Raw genomic sequence first — 24,897 nt, 5'->3', positions numbered from 1 at the left:
TTACTGTAGTGAATGGGTTTTCTACTGTGGTGTTGTCCTGTACTGTTATGTTGCATTACTGTATACTATGTGGAAGTTACAATGGCTTAGATGGTGGAGTAGCTGTGTACTCGAGTATCAGTAAAACAACAATAAATCTAAATTAAACGTTAGGAAGCAAACATACAAATAGTATTTTGCACCAGATAACGTTAGCAACTGCTTGGCATTAGCTGGTGAGCTAACGTCATCTAACCAGCTAAAGCACAAAATCACAATATGTTTCACATGCTTTCCAGTAATGTTAGCTTACCTGTCTAATTGGATGAAAGCCAACTCTCTGTCAGTTTCCAAAACATGTCCAAAACAAAGCGGAGGTCTCTCTGTGAGTCAAGTCTTTCTGATTGTGTTTTCTCCCGATCTGATTTCTCGTTTGGCCTGACAGGCTCCAGCACATAAAACCGTATTTTTTTTCCATATGTGGAGTTTGTGTTGGAGTCTGTGTGCTAGGAGCTGGTTGTTTTTTGGTTTTAGTGGACTCCATCTTGCTAGCTGTGGTGTTGTTGCTGTGTGTACGTTACAGATTCAGAAGGCGAGAGGCTCGGGAGCGCACATGCACATAACAGCCTAGGGAGTTCATGGAAAATCCAGGGTTTAGGCATTCTGGCCATCAGAGGTAGCAGAAAAACCCGGAAAGTGGATCATTTTTATGTGAGAGTACAACCCCATCACACAATAAAAAAGTGATTCATTTCATTTAAAAAACTACATATAGCCCCTTTAAGTATATTGAATAAGCTTATAAGATATTATGTTGAGCATTGACATTAAAGGTCGTGACAGACAAGTCCTTTAGACACAAAATACGGAAATCAATGTTGACATTTAGAACCATTTACTACCACATATCATTAACAAAGTGTTACGTGAGTGTAAAGAGATAATTGTCTTGTTAAGAAAAATGCGGCTGTTGTATGGTAACCTCAGGGGTATCATAAGACTTGATAATGTTACAGCTATGAAGACTGATTCCCACTAGCAGCACTGAAACATGGATGCACTCATACCATTGTAAGCCATTTTGGAAAAATCATTTTTAAAAATGTCCTCTCTGTGAAATGACTTGCAGGCAGTGTTTCTCTGCAGAAGATAGGGATTTGAATGTTCACTAAACCAGTTCAGAGGGGACAGCTCGTATTGTCTTCTTTTACTGCCCATGATAAAGCAGTATTAGAATTCCCACTTCCTGCTCCTGTATGTATGCCAAGGCTCTTTGTTAGACTGAATGCAGAGCCTATTCATCTCCGAGTGCACAACAGAACACAGTAATAACACAGTCATGAGTTTTGACTGATGTCAGTGAGGCGCAGGGCTGCTTCTGTAAGCAGGAACCAAAGCTGGCATACAGGCCCCCCTCACCTTCTCCGCATTGCTCAGTTGACCACCGAGGCCTGCTGACCTCAGCATGACCCCACTCCAACTCTAGCGCTGCTGGGTCTTTTACAGACTCAGAAGACCCAACAATAACAGCCGGGCTGTTTAATGCCAAACGCAGGTTAACCTCCTGGCCCCACTTGGCCCCTGCCTTCTGTGGCCAAGAGAAGACTGGGTTGATGTTTCTTGGAGCTATTTGTTCACAGCTATTGATGTGGAATAACATTGGTATTGCTAGTCATGTGAAGCATCAGCAAATGCATTTTTGTGTGGCAGTGTTGATTGCCACATACAAACAAAGACATTACAGCTGCCCCATTTTGTCCTAATATACTCTGCGGGCATTGTATTCTACTTTTTTTGTTGAATACATATGATGGTATAGCGGTATGGTAGCAGATGTGAGCATGAAACAATACAGAATGGGTAAGGATCTGTCATTACATGGGAACTAGGTCACCATTCAAGCCTACTCGCTTGCATTGACTGTTTCGAGTGACTATTGATTTTCTGACTAAAGCAATGACTTCATTAATATCACCATTAGTCTGCCATCTGACACAAATGGGTAGCTTGGCTCACGGGGCCAGACAATAATTCAAGTGGATATGAATCAGAGACTGGAATTAAACATACAGTACATTTCACAACAAATGTGCATTACACATTGGAAAATTGGAAAAGGCTGTAGAGCTCCTTCTCTCAACCGTGTTCAAACGAAATCAGCAGAAAAAAAAGTCAGTGCTGTTTTTGCACGCGCACACAAAACAGACATAACCAGCAAATTCTCCTTTCATCGTTCAATTTAAACTTAATCTGTGAAAGATGAGAGAAAAATCAACAGATCGCTTTTCAGCAGGTTTTCAAAACAAAAACAACAATGAAAGAAGGATTATTTTCACTTTAATCCGGGGGCACCAGCTTAGCTAAAACAAAAGCACGACCATGGGAACGCATGGAGGAATGACAAGGCTCGCTCTACACACCAAACCCAGCTCTCTAGCAAACCACAAAAGAAGAACAATGTGTATGTGTGTCTGTGTACAAGTGGAAGAGAGAAAGGGAAACAGGATTTGAGATCTATATTAAAACTGCAAATAGCTTTTAAAGATTAGTGACGGGCAGAAGGAGGTGACAGCAATGGGATATGTGAAAAGTGGATTGCCCCTCCCTACTGTGACTATTTTGATAGCAGTAGCGTTGACAAGCATCGACTTGATTGTGAGAAGGCAATGTGTGCTGAAAAGCCTTGACAAGTTTCTTTGAGGCATGTACAGATCTTTCGGTGACTGAAAGGAACACAAATCAGGATTATGTATTACATAGCCACATTCAAACAGCTGGCATTAGGAGCTCTGAAGTGTCTGGCAAGATATTGTTGTTCATGGATGGGCCTCCCTCTCTCTCTGTGTGCACTGTAATTACCCAGATCTGAGCTTTTGGAAAACCATTTCTTATGAAGACACGCAACCATGGCCAGAATACTCTTCATTCTACACAACCTAAATGTTTCACTGACTGTTTAGTGAGCAAAAAACCCTCTAAATTTGTCAAAAATTCAACTTTGTCATTCAGATTTTGGCCGTTTTTATTTTGTTAATGAAGATATCCAAATTTATATTGCAGCACTTGCAGCTTTTAATGTTCTGAGTGCATGAGAGTACATCCTGTACTCTTATTTAAACCAATCACCATGGTCATCGCAGGCTGTGTAGTTGCTCTGTTGTCAGAGATGTGTCTCACTCTGCAGCATTTGTCAGGATTAGACAGGAGTAATCCCTAACCAAACTCCAGAGGATGTAATTTGGAGATATGTGCTGGAACAGAAACTGTGTCGGCTTACTCCCACAAAACCCCATCTTCCACCCCATCTGAGACATCGAACTCCTTTTTGCCAGCCCTGAGACACGGCCAATATTTTGAAATGGTAGGAAAAAGTAAAATATGGACAAAAAAAAAGATGGAAGAAGTGGAGCTGCCAAGTGCCCTTCAGCTCACTTTCTCATCCCACTCCTGAACAAACCCTCCTCTGGGCAGGTGGGGTGCTCATGATGTCAGGCCCCATCACTGATATCCATTCTAATATCCCTCAACACTTGGCTGTCGCATCACCACCCACCATTAAGTCATCGCTTGTGCCCGACACAGGGGCCGGTCTGTGTGCTCTGGCCTACTCCCAGCCCCTGTGCCTTTATCACACCCCAACCTCTCTGTGACAGACAGGACTGATCTTCCCCTGCAGCAGCCCTCCACCCTGCCAGTAAAAGGACAGCAGTGGAAAAAGCCCCCCAAGGCCCACTGAGGATGGACTCATGAATCAAACATCCGCCCGAAGCTTCCTTCTTATCACCGAGGTCAGCCCAGGCATTAATACGCCATGGCTCGAGGGAGCTACCTACTGTGACCTCCCCCAGTTTCCCTGAACAGAAGGGCACAGTCCTCAGGAGCCAGTCCAGTGAAAGAGGGCCTCCCTCCAACACAGTCACTTCACATTACATCCACACACTGACAGAGGGGGGTCAGAGAGAAAGATAGAGATGAGAGAGAACGAAAAGAAGTGCAGAAATGAAGCATGAAAGATCAAATGGACAAAGAAGGAGAAGAAAAGAAAAACAATATTCCTTGGTGCAATGCTGGGCAGGGAGTAACACGTGGGTAAAATCGACTGTGTATACAGACCCTTTCAAACACCACCAATCTTCATTGGCCAGACGGGGTGTGATATATGTGACTGTCTGCCAGCGTAAATTAGGCAGTCCAGCCCGCTGTGTGGTAAAGCATGACGAGGCCGGACAGTGCACTAACTCAGGCGGCCTGGTGCCATGCACACCAGCTTCTCTCTGCTTTGCCGTGCCATAAATCACCAGCTGGGGGAAATGAATCGCTGTCCGTCCGAGCTGGATGCACCAGCTGGCACCGCCATCACCTGACCAGCAGGAGCCCATGCCGACACTGGAGCGGCTGAAATCAAGAAAAATGAGGCATGGAGGCAGACGGAGCCATACCCCTGCGCTCTCTCATTAGTCTCCTCTGGGCTTCCTCCACACTGAGCTCGTCTGAAGTGAAAGGGCACGCAAAATATATTTCAGAGTGTCACCTGAGGGGAAGGGGAAAAAAGGGAAGAAATGATCACCCCTGGTCTTCTCACAAATCTATGTAGAACTGAACTGGCAGACAGTATTAGGGTTTCTGAACCCAGAGCTCTGGGAGACAGCAGGAGGGACTGCAGCTCGGGGGAAAAGTAGAGGCTGGTGTGGGGGACAGCTTTGTGTTCGCTCTTATTTAATGGAGTTATTTTACTGAAAGTAATGACTCAACCCTATTGGGACTTCCACTCCGCATTCAGATGTAGTTAACGGAAAAACATGTTGATGAATAGATTTTCACTTTTCAATATTGCTGAGTTGCTGGTGGAGAGCCCACTTATATGCTGACCGCTGCGATTATGAGACACTGTGTGGGCGTCAAAACTGAGGCACTCATCAGGAAAATGGGTTGAAATTACATCAATACAGCCACATAGAGAGTTGGAGAGATCTAAAATAATATATACTTGATCCTCTACTATGGACACAGGGCTGATGTTTACCTCTGATGTCCAAATTATGGATCCAAAACATTTTTTGTATTAATCTCTTCATCACATTAGAGAACTTTTCAGTGAGAGGGCAATCAAAGTCAGCAAGAGACAAATTTGCATTACGAAAATAGGGCAGTGTACATGAGCAGATGCAGGCTAGATTGACATTAAATTTGAGGCTTGTGGTACAGTATTGGGTTGCTGCGAATGATTGGCAAGGCCAATTTCCTGTGAACCCCCACAGCAGTTTTAGCCTAATTTCATTGGTCCCGTGGAGCAGCAAGTCTATCACTGTCTCAGATATAGAGGATTAGCTCCTCTTTCCTGCTCAGATGAATTTGCCTGTCATGGTGTGGTGATGAATGGCAGGAAGGAGGAGGAAATGTGCTGTGGGCTCATTGGAAGTGGCAAGGTAAAGTCTGGCCTGGCAGCCTGCCCCAGACTCGAACCTCACCATGGATGCGAACCCCCAACAGATGTCCAGGTGTACGTTCACATATCAGCAGCCAGCTCATCAGTTGGCTGGTCAGTCAGTAATAGACCACGGCATCAGTTTGACATCTGTTTTGACAAGGAATCCGATTCCATCAGCGTGTCTCAAGGTCCCAGGATACAGCAGATAGTGCCCACTGCTTCTCCTTCATTCATATGAAAAGGGTATGTTTAAAGGTCAGGCATAGTTTAAGCACCTGCACCTGCCTCCAGCTTAAAAGCGATACATTTGATATCACGCTGGATAACAATTTCTTAAAATGAAGCTCAGTTCAGCTTTATTAAAACTTAGTCTTAATGAGAAAACTGTAATTATATCAAGCACCATTTTTATTATACAAAGGTGTCAGGGTTTTTTCATCAAAACATTCCCATCATGCCTCTGTGGATGTGGCTCAATGGCAACTAAAACAACAGCTCTCCATTTCCTGTCCTCTTCTCTGCAGCTGTTAGTGTCACCACCTTCCACCCCCAGCCCGACCCTCACCACATCTCCTCCATTTCAGTTGTAATCATGTAGCCATGCAAATGCTGTGCACTGAGATGTTCATGTTGCCCTCTCTGGGACATCATTCCCAGCTGCCTGAGCCCTTGAGCTGACCACCCAGGGGAGGGAGAAGAGGAAGTCATTACAGCTATCACAGTCAGGCACAGGCCCACACTACCAGAAAGCCCCTCCAACTCATAAAGTCCTTGACGACTTCACTAAAACATCCAATTTCAGCAGGACCCCATTTATAATGACGAATAGAAATCAATCACTCCAACCACTGCACACTCCTCCTGAATCTCTCTGCTTATTTGGCCGCCCAAAATGGCACACAGAAAAAAAGGAATCTTTTTTCCCCCCTAACGCTGGTATCCTATCCACATCTCCGGGATATTCATAATTCATCATCTTCGATTCCTGACATCTGCCACTGATTGTGCCGACGGGTTGGCTGGAATTAGCCACTCCTGGGAGCGGCGTTAATGTGCTGGTGGGCCAGCACATGCACCCCGACTGGGGAGGGGTTGCGGGTTTGGTGGAGGATTGAGGCCGGAGCGGCAGGAGCCTTTCACACTCCTAATGTGTAATTAGGAGCCATTTTGGAGCGCTGCCTTCCTCCACTGAAATTAGCTGCCTTTTATTAATCAGGCAGACCAGTTCAATGGCACGATGGGTCTCCCTATAATCTAACACAAAATGTTGTTCTTAATTACAGAGGGGGAGAGACAGCGCGGAGAGGGGCTGCAGCTCCTGCATGATCCCCTCGGGTCCAATTTCTGAACTGCAAAACACAGGCAAATTGAACATCTACAGCAGCATAACAGTCCACACGCTGTGCTAAAAATAATAGTCAATATTATGTCAATCATTCTTCCATCCTGAGCATTACAGCCTACGTTTGGCATGCTTTACATAATAGGTATATACACATCATAGCAAGTATGCACAGAACAAAACTCTCACAGCTACACGGACCTTGAAACCTTTTGCATTTGCTGAATGTCAGCACCACTTGAATGAGAGATCATACATATTATGTGATTACAAGCACTGGTCCTCCTTTGGAGAGTTAAGTGCTGTGACCCTGACCACGCTCATCAGCGCTGATGCCCTCATGACTACAGATGAGGACTAAATACTTTAGTGTTCACCCTCAGTGGTTGTGTCCCCCCCTTGCTACACATCTAATGGAAAAGATCACAAGTACATGAAAAGCAGTCCAGGCAGAGAAAAGTAATCACTGGATTCCTGATATGGATGTAATACATGATTGGTAAGGACAGGATACTTTAAAATGTGTTCAGCAAGTGTTGAATCATGTTCTGCGTGAAACGGAAATCAGTAACAATCTCTTGAGCTGTTAGAGTGATTTGAATTCATTATCACTTCCTTAAAAATGAATACATTTAACTGCAAAATAGATAGCAATGAAATAAATGGAGAGAAATATCAAATACGACATTTAAATGTAGTCCATTTTAAGACATTGTGAGACTAATAAGTTATCTAACATGATATTCAATCAGAAGAAAATTTGAAATGTATTGTAATATATTAAGACTTTTAATATGATCACAATCAGAATGATGTCTTGCTTTAAGGACAAGGTGATTTTGAAAAGCATCTGCATTTTTTTCCTGCTCCCATTTAATTTACATTTTATACATCATTATTTTGTATAATCTGTACATTATAATCTGAACAAAGTATCTAAAACCATCCTCCACACTGATTAACATCCTCCCTCCGTTACACTGCTGTATTTGCTGCATCAAAAAGTGTCGTCTTTCCTGTCCTTAAAAATCCTCTCTTCAGTCACAGATTTTCTTGGCTAATCAAAGTGTTGATTTATTTCACAACTATTTAAAATCGCTTCCTCCATAGTGTTATTCTCCTATAAGTGAATGCAATCATGCAAAATGGCCACTTTTGTGTTTCTAGTGCTTAACAAAGCCCAATGCATATTTATGAATATTGTTGTAGTGCCGGTGATCCCTATAATCTAGGAAAATGCACGAAATAAAACATGACAAAATCCTTAAAATGGCTACTTCACTAAAGTTTCTATGACGACCAAGAGCCCTAACTGCTAATAAACAATCATCCCACAGACAGAGGGCACACTGCTAATGTGCAGCGGATGATGAAGACCCCTTCTTGCTTCCCGATGACACTGCAGCAGGACAATCACAACACTGGTGTCATTTCTTGCTGCAAGGCCAAGTCAGCTTTAGCATTCGACAGAGCAGCTATATGAGAGGATAGCCTGCCACTCAAGACTTATTGATGGAATCCAGAACAAAAAAAAAAAAATCTGATGTGGGGTCAATGAGTGAAGGTCCTGGCCTATCTCTGCTCAGCTTGAAACTGTGTCCAGTGGAAGAGCAGCTGTCACAAAGCTGCTCACACAGGCACGGAAAGCAGTTCTGAGAAATGAGAAAATGTCAACGCAATTTATGGATATGCAAGGAGTGAAGGCCAAAACCGTGGCTGAATTATACAACATTGTCTAAACATATGGAAACACACACCAAGCCAGACTCATCTGACTTTGGAATACAATTTTGAGGAATCAAACAAAACCGATCACTTTTATGTCATTAAGTCACAAACCCAAATTCAGCATTCCGTCTAACTACTGGATGACTCTAGGGCTGAGAAATATAGTTAAAACCATTTCCACAATATGAGCTATTTTCTGATATAAATACATATCACAATATGGTAAATGTGTGCAATAATTAAAACTGATTCAATGAAATCAAATCAAAATCTACTTAAGCAAAAGTGAGTAAGTATCGTCAGCAAAATCTACCTAGTAAGTATCAGTAAGTCAAAAAAACATATACAAATATGACATTTTTATACAGTATATAACAAATAGTTTGTTAATGCTGATGCATCAATGTTTGAGCAACAGTCACTGTTGTAGCTGTCCGAGGTGGCCAGTTTTAACTACTTTATATACAGGTTGTTAGTTTAGTCCAGTGGTTTCCAGCATAGGGATTGGGCCCCTCCAAAAGTGCCACAAGATGAATCTGAGGGGTTGTGAGATTATTAATGGGATAGGAAAGAAGACAAAGTTTTGATACACAAATCTGTTTTCAGTTTTTGGACTCTAATATTAGATTTTTTTTGCATAAAACAGAAATACTTAATTAAAGTACAAGTACCACAAAACTGTACTTCAGTACAGTACAGTACAGTAAAAGAAGAATAAGTAGCAACACCATATTATAAAAGTACTCCATTACAAGTAAAAATGCTCTCTTGATTTTTACTCCAAATAAAGGTAAAAGTAATCTTTCAGATCTGTTACATTATTATAGTATATAATTATTTCTGGTGCATCAAGAGGTAAGCAGCATTTTGATGTAAGAAGTTGAGGAGGTACCAACTACTTGAACTACTACTATAAACTGAGGATCAAATCTAGTTGTCTTGTGTGTAAAATGTTTAAGCAGAAGTAGCACTGTAGCAGTTGGAGTGTTATAATTAGCATTCAGAGTGAAAGCAGGATCACGTGACCGTTGGCAGAGTTTCTAAGTTGTGGCCCAATGGACAGAGAGTAAACTCCACAGGGGAGTCCCCTGGGAACGAGACATGCCGGGTTTGAGAGGGGTTATTGGACTGTGCTGTCTCTCTGACTGTGAGCCACTTGGGACCAGAGCGGAGGTGCCTGATGGTGCACTGAAGCCTGAGTGTGACACCTGGGCTGTCTGTCACAGCCACAAACACAGACAATGTGACACTTGACAGGATAGGAGTTGAGGCTGCAACACCAAAAGTCAAGACCCAGCTGACGGTAAGGATGAGAGGCGTGCAGTTCAACTCAATAATTTCCCCGACACACTTAAATCCAAGCCTGTTTGTCTCCTTCCTCGTTTCTCTTTTCAGTGTTCATGGCCCTTTAAATAAATCAGGGTCCCGAGGAGGCTGAACCCATCAATTAGAGTCGTCTGATGAGACTGTGTGCCGGTGTGTGTATTAATCAACAGTGTGAGGCATGTGACAGGCTGAAAAGAGACAGGATGAAGGGCTGCAGTGCCAGAGAGCTTTAAGAGGAACTCTGACAAACAGGTTCTTAAGATGAATTTCCCAGTCTGCATCGCTAAACTAAACTGATATCCAATTATGTTTCCCACATCGACAAGCTAACAGAGCAGCTGTGAGCAGCACGGTTTTGCAGTGTCAGAATTGGCCAGGCACAGAGGCAGGAAACCCAGGACCTTGAAGGAGATGTCACAAGGAGGCCGGAGTCAGCCGCTTGAGTGAGCGATGGTCCATGCGCTTGCCTGAAAGCATGACATTGCCGAAGGGGGAAAAACACCATTTTATCATTCAGTGCGATTCGCACCCTCTCTCCCTGTCAAACATGCCATATGTCCCCGTCACAGGTCGTCTTGCTGGCTTATCGAGTGTGACAAGGCTATTCACACACTGCTCCCAATCAGACACCATCTCCTGCAGAAAAAAATCACCACCATAGCACAGTGACAGGCTGTCAGGCAGAGGGCACCAACCTCCACAGGGCCTTGGCTGAGAGGCTGCCCATCTGGGGGGACGGGGCAAAGGCCAGAGGTTACGATGGGAGACACAATGCGGGCATCCACACACCTCGTGCAGACTCACGCAGTTGACAGTTTTCCTTCGTTATTCAGCCTGCAACAGGGCACAGCTTCAATTCGTGTCCACATGCATCAAATAAAAGCTTTAATTAAAAGTGCAAATAAAGCTTTTTTGCTCACACTGTTAATAAAATGCTCCTTAAGTGCTCTAAGAAATACATTTGACTTTTCACTGGATGATGTAGATCATTGCGACTGCGAAACAGGTTATTTGCCTGAAAGGAAACAAAAGTGGTATGTAAACCTCACCTGGGACTTTACACTGCGATGTGGTCACCAGCCTATTTTCCTAACCATTAGACCATACGAGCCCCTTATGTGTTTTGCCAGTCTGAGGCTAAGAGTCAGGACAACCATAGGTCACCGAAATCCATATGTGGGGCACACAATCTCAGTGCTTTGAGTGAGACGATTTGCTTCTCTTCATGCACTTCTGGAGTCTGCAAATGTTTACTTTGATGCCAAAGAATCTCAGTGGTACTTAGCCACTTGGCTCCAAACACAATAACACTGCAGATGCTGAATATATTCACTAAGTGAGCAATCAGTTGCAAAGTGGGCTGAAAATTACACTTATCCCCCCCAGGATGATATGCATAGAGAAATAAGTCAGAGAGCGAGAGAAGGAGCAGAGGGGCAAGGGGGAGAAGTGGTATCACCTGATCTGTCTTATCTTAAAAAGCGGCAGGATGTGTCACCTCAGCTCTTCAGAAAAAGAGATAGAACCCTCCTGGCACGTTTTTATATGAAAGATTTCTGTGAAATGATTGCTAATCTATGCAAAAAAGCAATCAGTGACTCATTCATAATGCATGAGCAACGAGATACCAATTTTGCAACGCTTTCGGATTATTAGATGTTATCGTGAATGCAGCAGATGAAATATGAACACTCCTACCTGTCCCATTGTAATTACATGACTGCAGTGGTCGAGAGATACACTGGGGAGGAGGAGGGGGGGGGGGCATATAGTAGGACAGACAGACAAGCAGATAGAACATCCATTACTATCTGACTGCAGATAGCTCTAGATGGGAATATTTGTTTCTAACAGCTTTATGTATCAATTTGTGCCATGATTTATCAACCTAAAAGCTGTGGTTTTAAGTACATCTGGCTGACATTTTAATGGCCCATCAATCACAAGGTGTCATGTGGTAACAGTTTGAGATCATCCTCCTCCCCGAGCCTCTGAGGGGAAAAAAACTGAATCCAATAAATTGGCTGCAATCCCAGGGAAATGATGAGAACCTATTTCTAATTCAAAGCAAGTTCAAAGTATGAATGTTAGATAAGCTGCTTCTCAAATTAATGCAAATCAAATTTCATTTAGGATATTTTTGTTCTATATAGACCCTAATGCACTGAATAGATTTCTGTGCCAGTTTCTAAACTGCAGTTTAAAGCCTGACAAAAAAAATTACAATTCCTGTTCGGATTAGTGGCTCCAGATTAATAAATCCAATGTATTATCAAAGTAAAATGTATTTCTTGTACAGGAGCATATATGCATACACATCATAAATGAAAAGAAAGAATTCAACTGGATACCACAAAATAGTGCAAAAAATTTGATTTATCTTAAAATACTGGACCTGGCTTTTTTCTCAAAAGGTAGGTAATTTTTTACAAAGACAGGCAGAGCCAAAGTGATGACCTTTGACCTCCCAGTCTGATCAGGGTGTTTCCAACACTCACATTCAACTGGTCCCATATGAGACTGGTAGCATGTAGCACAGCCTCTCTCCTTCCTTCTTCTGTTTAAACATTAAAAATAAAAAACGACAGAAGCTTCAGTTATCGTGTCTGGATTGCACCTGGAAGCCTTGTGAAAAGCACAGACAGATTTCATATTTCTACATTCTGGGCAACATCGACACAAGGGATTTGCTCTTAAAACGGAGCACAGCAAGGATGAAGGGTGGTATAAAAATCAATGAGGCTTTTCAAAGGCAACAAGAAAAACCAGCGCCTTAGCCTGCAATTAAACAAGAACGCTCCTGGCACTGAGGAATGACAGAGTATGTTGCAGGTGCCCTCGACTTCACAGAATCAATTACAGGATCGATACGACGACATGATCCAATTCCATGATGGAAAATGGGACGTGGACTGGGAGTCGCTCCGTGTCACGCGTTTCAGATGTTTACAATAATACAGCTCAAGCAGGTCTATACTCTGTGGGCCCATTCCATAAACATGAGTGAAGCCCAGCTCTAGACCAAACACATCCTCCAGGTGGAAACCTCATTTTAAATATTTTGTCTAGGTTAAGAGTTAAGAAGAGGTTCCCAAACTGTGGGTCTGGAGCCCCACAAAGGGTCGCAAAAACAACTTAAAGCTCACAAGATGATTTACAGGACAGGAAATCAGAAAAGGGACATGTCTGCGACACACAATCAGGTTTACCTTTTGAGGCCTTCCTCTAATATTCTGTAGCCGTGCTAGCAATCAGTCTATTGGACGGCCAGTTCACCACTTTGATCCAGACTTAAATATCTCAACAACTACTTAATGGATTACTGTGAAATTCTGCACATACATTCATGGTCTCCAGAGGAAGGATCTGAATTACTTTGGTGATCCCCTGACTTACACCCCCACCACAAAGTTCACGTTTGGTTCGAGTGAAATATTGGATGAAATTTTGCAGACATTCATGTGTTCAGGTTGAATTGTGATAGTCTTCTAACTTTTCCTCTATCACCATCAACAGGTAAAATTTTTTACTTTGGTTTATGAGCCAGTACCTGCAATACCTGTCCTTTGTGTTTAGTGCTAATTAGCAAATGATAGCATGCTAACATGCTAAACATTATACCTGCTAAACATCAGCATGTTAGCATGCAAACATTAGCATTTAGCTCAAAGGACTGCTGTGCCTGCCACTAGCATGGACGTAGACTTGTTTTTCTCATGAATATTTGAATTACAGGATAATTTCACACTTCTGGACTCTAAAAGTAATGCAATATTTAACATAAATCAGTCCAGTTTGCTAAAATCTGTATTCCAAGTGCATATTTCAATGAAAGCTTATGCTTTGCATTTGGATTAAAAAAAATATATATTATGAGCAACTAAAAGAACAATTCAATACCAAATACTAAGAGTTCGTTGACAGCACCCTTGTACCCTGCTGTCTTAATTGGACCCCTGCTACTATCACCGTGCACCACCCCCAGACTTACCAAAAGGGCAAACACCCAAGGAGGATCATACAGTCCATCATGACTGAGAGGAGCTCATGATGTTGATGTTGCCTCTGTCAGTGTGCCGATATGACTGCTGGGAGAGGATGGTCGCAAAAAACTTCCCTGCTGTGGACAATTGCACATCCCCTTTTGACATAAATATCATGACATTAATTATGATATATACACACACATACACTCACACTCATTTTCGCAGACAAAACAAATGCAGACAACATGTTGCGATCCAGAGGCCTATAAATGTAAATGCAAACGATCACTGTGGGAAGCCATTCACTGAATCCCTGTTAGTCAAACCGGTGGCCAACAGCAACATGATATCTTGTCAGTCAGGTCTAATTCTGTATTCAAACTTAATGTCTCCTGACAAGCATTTCACCAGTCAACTGAAGCACCAGAGGGAATGTGCCACAGTGAGCATGACCACTCAGCAAATTCACATTTAACATTTCATTCCTCCTACTTGGACAAAATGAATTATACATCCTTGATTCTCCCACATTGATCCATCCAGGCAAAACTCCCTAAACGTTAAATGTTAAATGATTTGTACGTCTCCTTCCTCACCGCTGGGACTGCACACTGTTTTCACCGTATCTCTCCAACTCTGACATTCTCCCTCAATCCTTGACCCCCTTTCCTCACTCCCCTCTGTTATCTGAAATAATCTCAGGACCTCTTTAGATTCTATTCATCAGAGCAGAAAGAAGCAGGCACTGACATTGATAAAAAAAAAATACCATCTGTGCCTTGCAGGGGTAAAAGGAGAGAGAGAGAGAATGAGACAGAAAAGAAAGAGAGGGGCTTCAAATGAAACAGGCTCTGTTGTCCCCCTCTTGTCCCCCCACGTCAATGCCATTTCAATTGAAAAGCGCAGTGGTAATTAAATTCCAGCAGGGGTTAGGGGCAACTGTGTGGCGCAGTGACGGGGGGCTGCCCTGACATAAAGATGACACAATTCAAGAGGACAGAGGGGGCCAGGCGGAAAAGGAGGGAGGGTGACAAATGTTGTTTATTCACGTACACTGCCAAATTCGTACTACTCAATCTTCATGACATTTAAAAAATAGAAAATGAAATGGATATTCAGACTCAACTGAATCCCACAATGACCTTTTCCCCAAATCAGGGATATTCTAAACAGATCCGTCTTCTGTATCTGCAGCATGCGCAGATATTCTGTAATGCTTAGGAGGATGAGCAATTAGGTGGAGACGAATTTGGGAAAGCTGGTGTGTGTGTGTGTGTGTGTGTGTGTGTGTGCGCGCATATGTGTCAGCACAAATGTGTGACTCACAGAAGGACGCTGGTTGTTGTTGATTCACATTATAGTGGCGCTAATCCAGAGAGGCCACACACTCCTGCTGTCCCCCTCTCCCCATCCTCTATTAGCAAAACAACACAGCCAGTTAGCCTGTAACTGCGGAAAACGAACAGCGCATGGCGTTCATTATTTTGAAATATAATCTTTACCAAACCATGACAGATATTCTTTGAGGGATTTCAAATGAACAAATCGCAGAAAATTCTTTTATATTAAAAGTACAGCGCAATTAAGGAGCATCGCAGCACACTGTCTTTATCATAAGAATTTATGAGTGTCAAGTTTTACATTATATGTAAATATAATGAGTATTTCTATGACGTTATCATTTCCTGGTCTCAGCTTGTTCAGACATATTCTCAGATTGTTCATGATGCAGAGAAATATTTAAGCACAGTCACTCTGACAGACCTCTTTGTAGAACTTTGAAGAAATCTGAATAATAGTCATTTGGTTTTGTTGGGGGTTTCTTGAAGAAAAAAAACTATTTAATTTATCAAACTTTTCTTCCATTATCATTTTCTGTAAAATTAATTCTACAAATGACCACTTTCATTCTCGCTGTAATTCAACAACCTTGCATGTTACAATTCCCAGAGTTAGCAATTAATGACTGACGATCAATCTCATCCATTTAGATAGGTTTGCCCTACTGCTTTAAACATTTGGATGAAACTATAAATTAATTCTGTCAGTGCTTCACTTACACATTAATCAATTTATCAAAGCCTCTTACCATTAAGCCTGTTCATTAAAAGCATTTGTGCAACTCTGATACCACCTAGTGGACAAAGCGCTCGGTACATATATTGTACCCTTGAGTATGTTTGGCGAACAAACACTCCATGAGATGCTTCCCCAAATAATTAAATCCACTTAATTTTCCCAAAGTTTAAAATGAATATCAGCAATTTGTTAGAGACACAGTTGCCTTGTTAGTTTAAAAAAAGATCAGATTGTTTTTCCGTCTGGAAAATCTATTACTAACAAATCAGGAAGCTCTGTCCAGCTCTGCTCGGTGTGGAATTTTCATTGGTCCACTCGGCTCACTTCATTAGTTGAGCATACCGCAGGTCTTGAGGTAACAACAATAACAAAAAGACAAACAGTCCGTCTGTCCTCTTGTTCAGCCACAGTCACAGGTGGATCTCAGTAACGGTTTAAAATCTCCAGAACTTCCTCCTTAACAGAGAGAGGAGAGTGCTGCTGGACACCCGGCCCGCCAATACTCGTTTCCCAGCAGTCAAAGCCGCTGTCTCTCAAGTCCTGCACTGTAGCCTGGACAACAGAGGAGTCCGTTTCTACAAAATAAACAAGTCATAATAAAGTCATGTCAAGGTGGGCATGATAGTTATACATAAAAAGAAAAAAAACGATTACAATCTAATGGAACAGCTGTTGAATGTAAAGATATTTAGTGTATAGAACTTTATGGGCTACAGTGGTGCTTTCAGGGGTGAACCTGTAAAGTCTCTGTCACTAACAGCAAAAGGACACTGGGGCAACACAAAAACCTCGTCACTTAAGTCAATTATCTCATAATGAAGAAAAATAAGGACTCAGCAATCGGCGTGATCCTGCCAAATATCTGAGAACAGAAGAGAAGACAGATACTAGAGCTGCTTCACACAGATGGAAACACTTGCGAAGAAAACAAATAAAGCATTTGGAAATCTATTTAAAGGATTTTTAACTCGTTCAAATTCAGCATGCTGCAGGCATAAACAGAGAATGAACTTGCAGGTTCTTTGTTTTGTTAAAGAGGGGATGATACAAAGTTTCCTTAAAACCAATTGAACTGTAGTTAGTACCCGCACACCAAAGCCTGCCACTCAAATCATAGCTTCAGAAATAAGTTTAAGGGAGACACAACATTTGTTGTCAGCAGGAGTCTTGACAGTTTGGCTCATCAAACTGAATTCATTAAAAGATAAATCCATTGAAGGAAGTCTCGACAAAATGAGAGATTTATTTCAATAAAAATAGAGTCTTGTTAAAGAAGTGGATATTCTAAAATATCTTTCCCCTAGAGAGGTGTTCACATTATTTTCTATGAGGCCAGTATCCAATTCCAGTGAACTGATTACAGTCCTGAACTGACCCGCATGGCCAAAAAAAACAGTAACAGAGACATCACACAGAGTACACTGTCAGTGTTTACAGTTTCACTTTTAAGCTGAAGTGCAATGGAAGCCACCAAATTCCCCAGCAGATGATAATGAGGAGTAGGAGTAGGAGTATAAATTGAGCCACATTTTTAATTATGGCTTTTTGTGGAGTAATGGCTGCTACTTCTGTGTGTGTGGATGCGGAGTCGGATCCAGGAGTCGTAGGATTATGATGTGAATAGCTTCACAGAAACAGATTTCATCCAAATATCATGGAGTCAAGGGCTACTTTTAATTACATCCATCACCGCCTCTCTCCCCCTTTCTCTCTGTAAGACTCCAGCTAGCACCAAATTGTGACAAATGTCAATCTAGAGTGACATAAAAGTCACATGGATTCTGAAGTGACAGTTCAGACTGAGGTAGCATTGCCAAAAAAAAACAAAAACAACAACAATTCGAACTGCATCTGATTTAGAAGCACATATGAAAGTGGCCCAAATCAGAATTGAAAAGATCAGATTCCATGTGATTTGTGAAAAAAAGAGATCTGATTCACATATAAGCAAAAAAAATTGATTTGGCCCATTCTTGCCTGCAGCGATTTTGATGTTAACTCAAAGGAAGGCCCAGGGCCACAACCATGATGAAGCCATGATATTTTAATAAAATATGTATTTCATGCTGTGTTCTTATTTTGAGCAGATAAATTATGTCTCTTTGAGAACCCCCCCCCCACCCCCCCAAAAAAAACCTTTGACTTTTTACAAACATTTAAATTACATTTTTGTTATGACATCCACACTAGAACAATTGACCTATAGTACCTGGTCTCAGAAGGGTGATGCCACAGCCTCCTCCCCCTGCGCCGGTTAGCTTGCTGTGGAGCCCTTTGGCCAGTGTGACCCGGCATAGTGTGTCTAGGGCAGGGTGTCCCACACCCATCACATCCAGGTGGCGCTGGTTAATGTCAATGAGCTCCTATAAATGATAAGACACAACTGTTGTTAATACCTGTTGCTATGGACAAAGAAGAAGTAATGTGGATGTAAATATGGGCTCTTTAAGACATTTTACATTAAAAAAGGGATATGATATTGTATTAAGTATTACAATTACATTTTACCGCTGTAATGTTTTTTAATGCAAGATGCTTTACACAGTCTCTTAATATTTTGTACCTCTAGAATATTGTAGTGCTCTCCTGTGATAGGCTCACTGGTCATCTCTGAGAGTACTTTCTCACAAGTGCAGGAAATGGCATCAACTGAGTCCAGCACTGGGGTCATAATAGAGGGAAACTACAGGAGAGGAAAACAAACACAAAGGAAATCAACATCCCGAACATCACGTGTGCGCAGCATATCTACTCAGAGTTATTACTGTAGATGTGTATGTGTAAAACAACAGGTGTCATTGTGCAAAAAAAACAGTTTCACATGCTTTATACAAACACAGACTGTAAAATGGAAGGTTTGTCTTTGGATGTGCTCCAGCCTGATCACAACACTGCCACAATACCATCCAGGCCTATCGACGTCTGAGGCAGAAAACTGCACACCTGCTGGTGTCACCAAGGCAACAGCACACAGGGGTCTGGCTAAGAGTTTAATTTCAATATTTTATGAAGGCACTCAACGCCAGGCTCTGGAGTAGCTCCCATGCAAAAGCACCGCCTATTATATTAATTACAGTGTCGGCAAGTAACGCACGGGGGAGGAGGAAACCATTTAGTACCTTGTTAATCTTGTCCTTCACCCTGGCAACAAGTACCTTGGTGCTACGTGGTACTTTGGTGTTAGTGAGGAGGATTCTTAATAACGGCACCCTGGAAGTAAAGCAGACAGATCAGAGTTTTATTTATGAGATGTATTATGCTGGTTCTCTGCTGATGCACTAATTTTACCCAGATAATATTTGTTTTCTATGAGAGAAAAAACACACTATGATTTTATTAATTCCCTGTGTACTCTTTTTAAATGAAATCAAATTACAAAATTGTTAATCAGTGTCAATACCTGCTCAGCGGTATTATCTTCCCGGCTAAGAATCTCAGCATGCCACCTGCATACAGGGAAATCAAAAAGATTAAATAGATAATCATCAAATGATAATGAACAGTGGCAGTACAATACTCTCAATACTCTCTTAAAGAGTACTGTGTCCACGTACACCATATGTACTGTACCAGATCATTTCAGGCCTCACCCCATGTTCCTACAGCGTTGTCTACTCCTGAAGGATTACCATGGATGATCATCTCCCCTTGGAAAGCCCAGCTGTTAATCAGTTCCAAGTCCTCCTGACACCACCTGCAATTATTAAAGGAGACCTCTGTAGCTCCACAAACCCTCTCAGACACTAACCTCTAACTACTTCTTCACCTCCTAACCAAACATTGATATATGGTAGGGACAAGCAGTTGTATGTTCAATTGTGATGAAGCAATCGTCACAGAATTCGCAGCACGATACAGTACAACAATATCCCACTTGGCAATACATCTGAAGATTCATTTGTGTCACTGATTTATATTGATTTCTGAAAATCTTTTTTCATTAGATATTTGATTGAAAGTTGTATTTCTGGCCCTGTCATTACCAAGAACCCGGGATAGAAACAATAACCTGAATGTATCTAAAATGTTACATCTTGGTAGGTGACATGATGCAATCTTAGTAAAAGAGCATTCATGTGGCAGCTCTGTGTACTTGAAACGAGCTCCAAAAAAAACTTTTGAATGATTTCAAGTGACTAATGGATGTAATTTCAAAATTATGGACAGTTAAATGATTGAAATGGGAAAGTTCAGTATTTTAATTAATTAATTTCTGACAGTGTTATTATGTTCTTTCCTCTTTTCCTTATTCTTCTAATTTCTCTGTAGGTTGTTTTTGTGTGCAATGATTATGCAGCTGTTTGGCTACAACACTCTTGAAAAACAAAGCAAATTAAATTAAAGCAACTTACATGCACCAAAAATATGACATCATAAGCTTCTCAAAGACAGTATTTATTGCATTGCAGGCTACTGTTTTGGATTGCATTATACTGTACAGACATTGACCCCAGTGTTAACCTCAACCCATGTATCGGTTTTTCTGTTTAATAAGTATAATGTGATTCAAGGTCGTTTACTCTCAGTAACCGTAAAAACCAAAATAACTTGTTCAAAAAAGTGTTCACACAATTTGAAACATGAGAAGTGATATGAGAAGTAAAATCACCTCTTTGATCCCGTTTTAGAGCATCAAGCCAAATATTTCTATCTAATGCAAACTTCCCTTATTATAATGTTGTTACCTGGCAGTTTGATCCCACTCTTTGAGAGGGGTGGGGATGGCTCCACTTGCACAGAGCAAAGCTGCAGCTAAACACACAGAGTAGGCAGCACTTGACCCCAGTCCTGCTCCGGTCGGCAGCTCTGACCACACAGACACCGTCAAGCTGGGCAGCTCACTGAGAAAAGAAACATGAAAACTGAGCTGTTAGTATATAAACTAATACTGTTATTAAGGGATGACTGCAGAGGACTGATATGATTATAACAGTTTACTGGTACAGTTACAGTGTATACATAACTATGAGGAGTGTGTAATAAATAGTAATCCATACACTTCTATATGCAACAGAAACTTTCTGCTGTCAATGTCTATCCAGGAAGCGGCTTTCGGGCAGACAGGAGAATACTCTAACCTAATTGTCCAACTCTTCTCTCGAGGGAAAAACACATCCAGACTTGTTAAAGGCTGCAGTGTGGCCCAGTGCCAGACTCTCATTAGTGGTCTTCCTGTCAGAACCCATCACCTCTCTCAGACACGGCAGCACCGTGTCAGCGCAGATTAAACCTCCAGACAACCTGCAGCTCTAATGTTCCTGAGCATCTTCCCTGTTCACAGCTGCTGGAGTCGCTAAAACTAACATCCGGCCTTCGAGTCAGTCTCTCTTTACTAGCTTAATTTCTACATGAAGGGATTGCAGGAGATGCAAGGAGATGCAGGGAAAATCCCATAACACTCATCAGTGCATGAACAGTGAGTACATTTTTTGCAAATAAAGCAGTGAGGCAGAAACATCAGTGTAATAAACCTTCAGATGGAGATAAATACTTCGGACCTTTTTTATATTCTACTAGTTTTAGTTACATTTACAGAATTTAGTTGACATAAGCCTCATAATTTAATAAAGACATGTCAGTGCAAGTATGAGCAAATGTTTCACATGCTCATTGGTCATGATATGCAAATTAGTCCCACCATGATACACTACAGTACGCCATGCTACACATGATAAATAACATAATCAGCCTGCTTTAATTTAATTTGAACTGGGATGTAAATCACACACAAGCTCACAAACTAATAAATTCAGGTCTAGTAGGCTGTCGATATTCCACATGGTAGAGGTGTTGAGTTATTGTAAAACTAGTTATACAACTACAGGCACAGAACATAGCTTGCGAATAATTCTTCTTTTACATCAAAACATCCCAGACTCAGGCATGTTTTCTACTGGGACTGAACCATCAGACAAGTGAGTCACAGATCTGGTGAGAACCCCTCACCCCGCTCCCTCCTCTCCTCAAAGCACACAGGACGACAGTCCAGGAGCGCAGAAGAATCATGATGACACAAGCAAAGGGCACACTTCCCACCTCCACATGACAAAGATGTAATATTTTACACAGCAATGTGTTCCTATAGCCCTCAGTAGTAACGACTTCATGAGCTTCTTCAATGATACAATTCCAATTATGAGAAACAAAATTCATCACCTCCAGCCCTTAACCAGTACAGATTTATCTTCAAACTCAGGAACCTTAGAAACAGCTGTAAAACTGATATATTTATACTGTTTTTCTCCCATTGACCTTCCTTTAAAGAAGCTGTAATTAAACCTCTTATTTAAAACCCCACTCTTGATCCAGGGGGTTTTAGCCAACTATAGACCTAGAAAGGGAAGGTTAGACTTCCCTTTCTCTCTAAGATCCTTGACAAAGCAGTCACTAATCAATTGTGTGACTTTCTTCATAACAATGGTTTATTTGTGGAATTTCAGGATTTAGAGTGCATCATAGCACAGAGACGGCACTGGTGAAAATTACAAATGACTTTCTAACTGCATCAGACAAAAGACTTGTCTTTGTACTTGTCTTGTTAGATCTAAGTGCTGCATTCGACACCACTTATCATCACATCCTATTACAGAGAGTGGAAAATTTTATTGACATTAAAGGAACTGCACTAAGCTTGTTTAAGTCCTATTTATCAGATCGATCTTGGTTTGTACACGTTAACGACAAATCCCGCATGCACGCCAAAGTTATTCATGGAGTTCCACAAAGTTCTGTGCTTGGACTAGAGCCCGACCAATATGAGTTTTTAAGGGCCATACCGATTGTGATATTAGAGAATTTTAAAATCTGATATTCTGATATATCGGCAGATATTCTTCTTTCAAAGATTATCCGTAACATTTGTTATGTGCAGTTATGAGACCTCACCAAGATAACGTGACATAATGCAGTTTTTCTTATAAATGGTACTTTGAACAAAAGCACTCAAAACACAACTGAAGGATCCCTCTCGCCGTTTCTGCTACAATTATAATTCGTCCTATTATTATACCTTGCCACTGTCGCCAAGTGCTTACTCATGGTGGGAAGTGCTGGGTCTAAATAAGATTACAAGGAGTACAGCCTAGACCTGCTCTATATAGAAAGAGCAATGAGATAACTTCTTTTATAAATTTGAACTGTATAAATTAAATTAAATTGGAATTTAAGTGAACCTCGAACTCTCACACACAAGTAGCTTAAAAAAAAAAAAAGATGCAGTTGCAACATTCATTCCCTGCAGATGGCAAAAGTGCAAAAGTTGCAAAATGTTCAGATACTTTTGCTTTCCATTGCCTGTGCATGAAGGACATTCACATTCTACATTTGCATTTCTTACTTTGCTTGCCAAAGTGGTACAGATGCCCTGAGAAGCATGTGAAAAATTTGTTTTAGATGATCCATTTTCTAAGTTTGAAAGATTATCCTGGCAAACCCTTTGCCACCTGTTCTTAAGTCATAAACACAGGTTGGAAAACACTTTAGATCAGACTTAAGAAAATGGATTAAAATATTTTTTTTTCCTCACTTGCCACACAGGGCTTCCATAAAGGTGCCCTACACTGGATTAAAACAACTGCCACAACTGGACTATATTTGACGGGCCTGGTGTCTGTTTTTTCTGGTATCAAAAATATATGTAATATGTAATGTGGTTTTTTGTTCACCTGGGCAAACTAGCTGCAAAAAAACAACAAATGCTGAGAAGAATAGTAGCACCATCTCACCCTGATCCAAACAGTGATAGGTAGATGTAGAGGAAGGCTATGGTGGCCATGTTGCAATTATCCAAGTTTTCATTGGTTACACCAACAAATTCACGTAGTCTCCTCACAAGTTCAGCATTCAGACGTTTCACCTCCTCCCTCTTACCTATTAACATGAGTTACAAGATATGACAAACAATAAAAATCTCTAAAAGCAGTACTCATTGTATGAGTCTACATGACAAACACTGCAAAATGTAGTAATTCACATACATGATGGGATATGCACAATGTCTCAACACTGAAATTTCCTTGTATGTACAGCATTATGCATGATGCAGACACAACAGTAAAAAAAAAATTACAGTGTATGTGGGTGCTAATGGTCACCAGTACTGCATTATCCCTTACCACAAGAATCAGAACTGAGCTGCTTCAGTTCAGACATGTCCCAGCAGAGGAATGTGTCAATATTTGGGAGGTTGATGCAAACTTTACCAGTAGTGGTGGCTTTCAACCGTAAATATGTTCGCAGGTTCAAACTCACAGCAAGAGCCACCTGTAATGCAGCAGAGAGCACAGGGTGATTAAATGGACATACTTTGTGTGGATATTTTACATTACTTTAAGTATTTTTCCAAACCATACAAATTGTTGTCTCGCTCGTTTCCATTTATTTACAGTGCAGGAGGAGAATCTACTTGAAATAGAATAGTAGTGATTTCCTCTAAACACGTGATGTTTTGGTCTGTAATGGATTTCATATTCTTTTTGCCCTGGCTTCACTTTAAGATCTCACACGCTCCGTATCATCCCTGTATTAGCTGTACTTTCAGGTTAAGTTACCTTTCCGTGTACAACTGCATGCTCTCCGTGGAGGATCGCCTTCCCCGGAGCAGACACGAAGCAGTCCTTCACTTGCATTTCTGTAACGGTTTCCAGGGTACAAAAATATGTCCAGGGCAGTTCGACAGCCTGCGAGTTAAACTCGCTGACAGTATTATCATTAGCTAGCTTAGCCACCTTTAGTGACTGTTAATCCTCTGAAGCGGCAACACGCAATACACAACTCTTCCCCGCAGCTCTGCGCGTTTCCATGAAGACTCCCCGAATATGTGGAGTTTAACACAACATTTCTGGTTAAAGTTACTGGAAAAAGCTCTAAGCACAGGTTCTCTTCAACACAGCGTGTTAAAAACACAGCTGACATACAAGGGGCGAGCCGAACATAGGCTTCGCTCCCAGTATCCAATCAGCGCCGCAGATGGTTGAACATATGTTATTTTGTCCAATCAGCTTTCTGTACTGTCCCACCACCTGGTGAGT

The 24,897-nt window shown here is 41.5% G+C and overlaps 1 protein-coding gene across 1 annotated transcript; it reads right to left on the bottom strand.

Moving 5' to 3' along the window:
* Window positions 1-14,812: 14,812 nt before the first annotated feature.
* On the bottom strand, window positions 14,813-24,795 carry mvk (mevalonate kinase). The gene is made up of 10 exons (XM_038704512.1): window positions 24,418-24,795; window positions 23,983-24,130; window positions 23,593-23,737; window positions 20,554-20,709; window positions 19,459-19,562; window positions 19,269-19,314; window positions 18,988-19,078; window positions 18,432-18,551; window positions 18,078-18,231; window positions 14,813-16,443 (listed from the first exon to the last, which is right to left on the bottom strand). Exons 1-10 carry the CDS (start codon window positions 24,493-24,495, stop codon window positions 16,292-16,294), a joined length of 1,194 nt encoding a protein of 397 aa, XP_038560440.1. The 5' UTR covers window positions 24,496-24,795; the 3' UTR covers window positions 14,813-16,291.
* Between the last annotated feature and the right edge of the window lie 102 nt (window positions 24,796-24,897).

Source organism: Micropterus salmoides, unplaced genomic scaffold, assembly GCF_014851395.1.
Source record: "Micropterus salmoides isolate LMB-PRFRI ecotype aquatic unplaced genomic scaffold, ASM1485139v1 Ms_hic_scaffold_7, whole genome shotgun sequence".
NCBI classification, from domain to species: Eukaryota; Metazoa; Chordata; class Actinopteri; order Centrarchiformes; family Centrarchidae; genus Micropterus; species Micropterus salmoides.
Note: the sequence above shows the minus strand (reverse complement) of the source record. Positions and strands in the feature narration are given on the sequence as shown.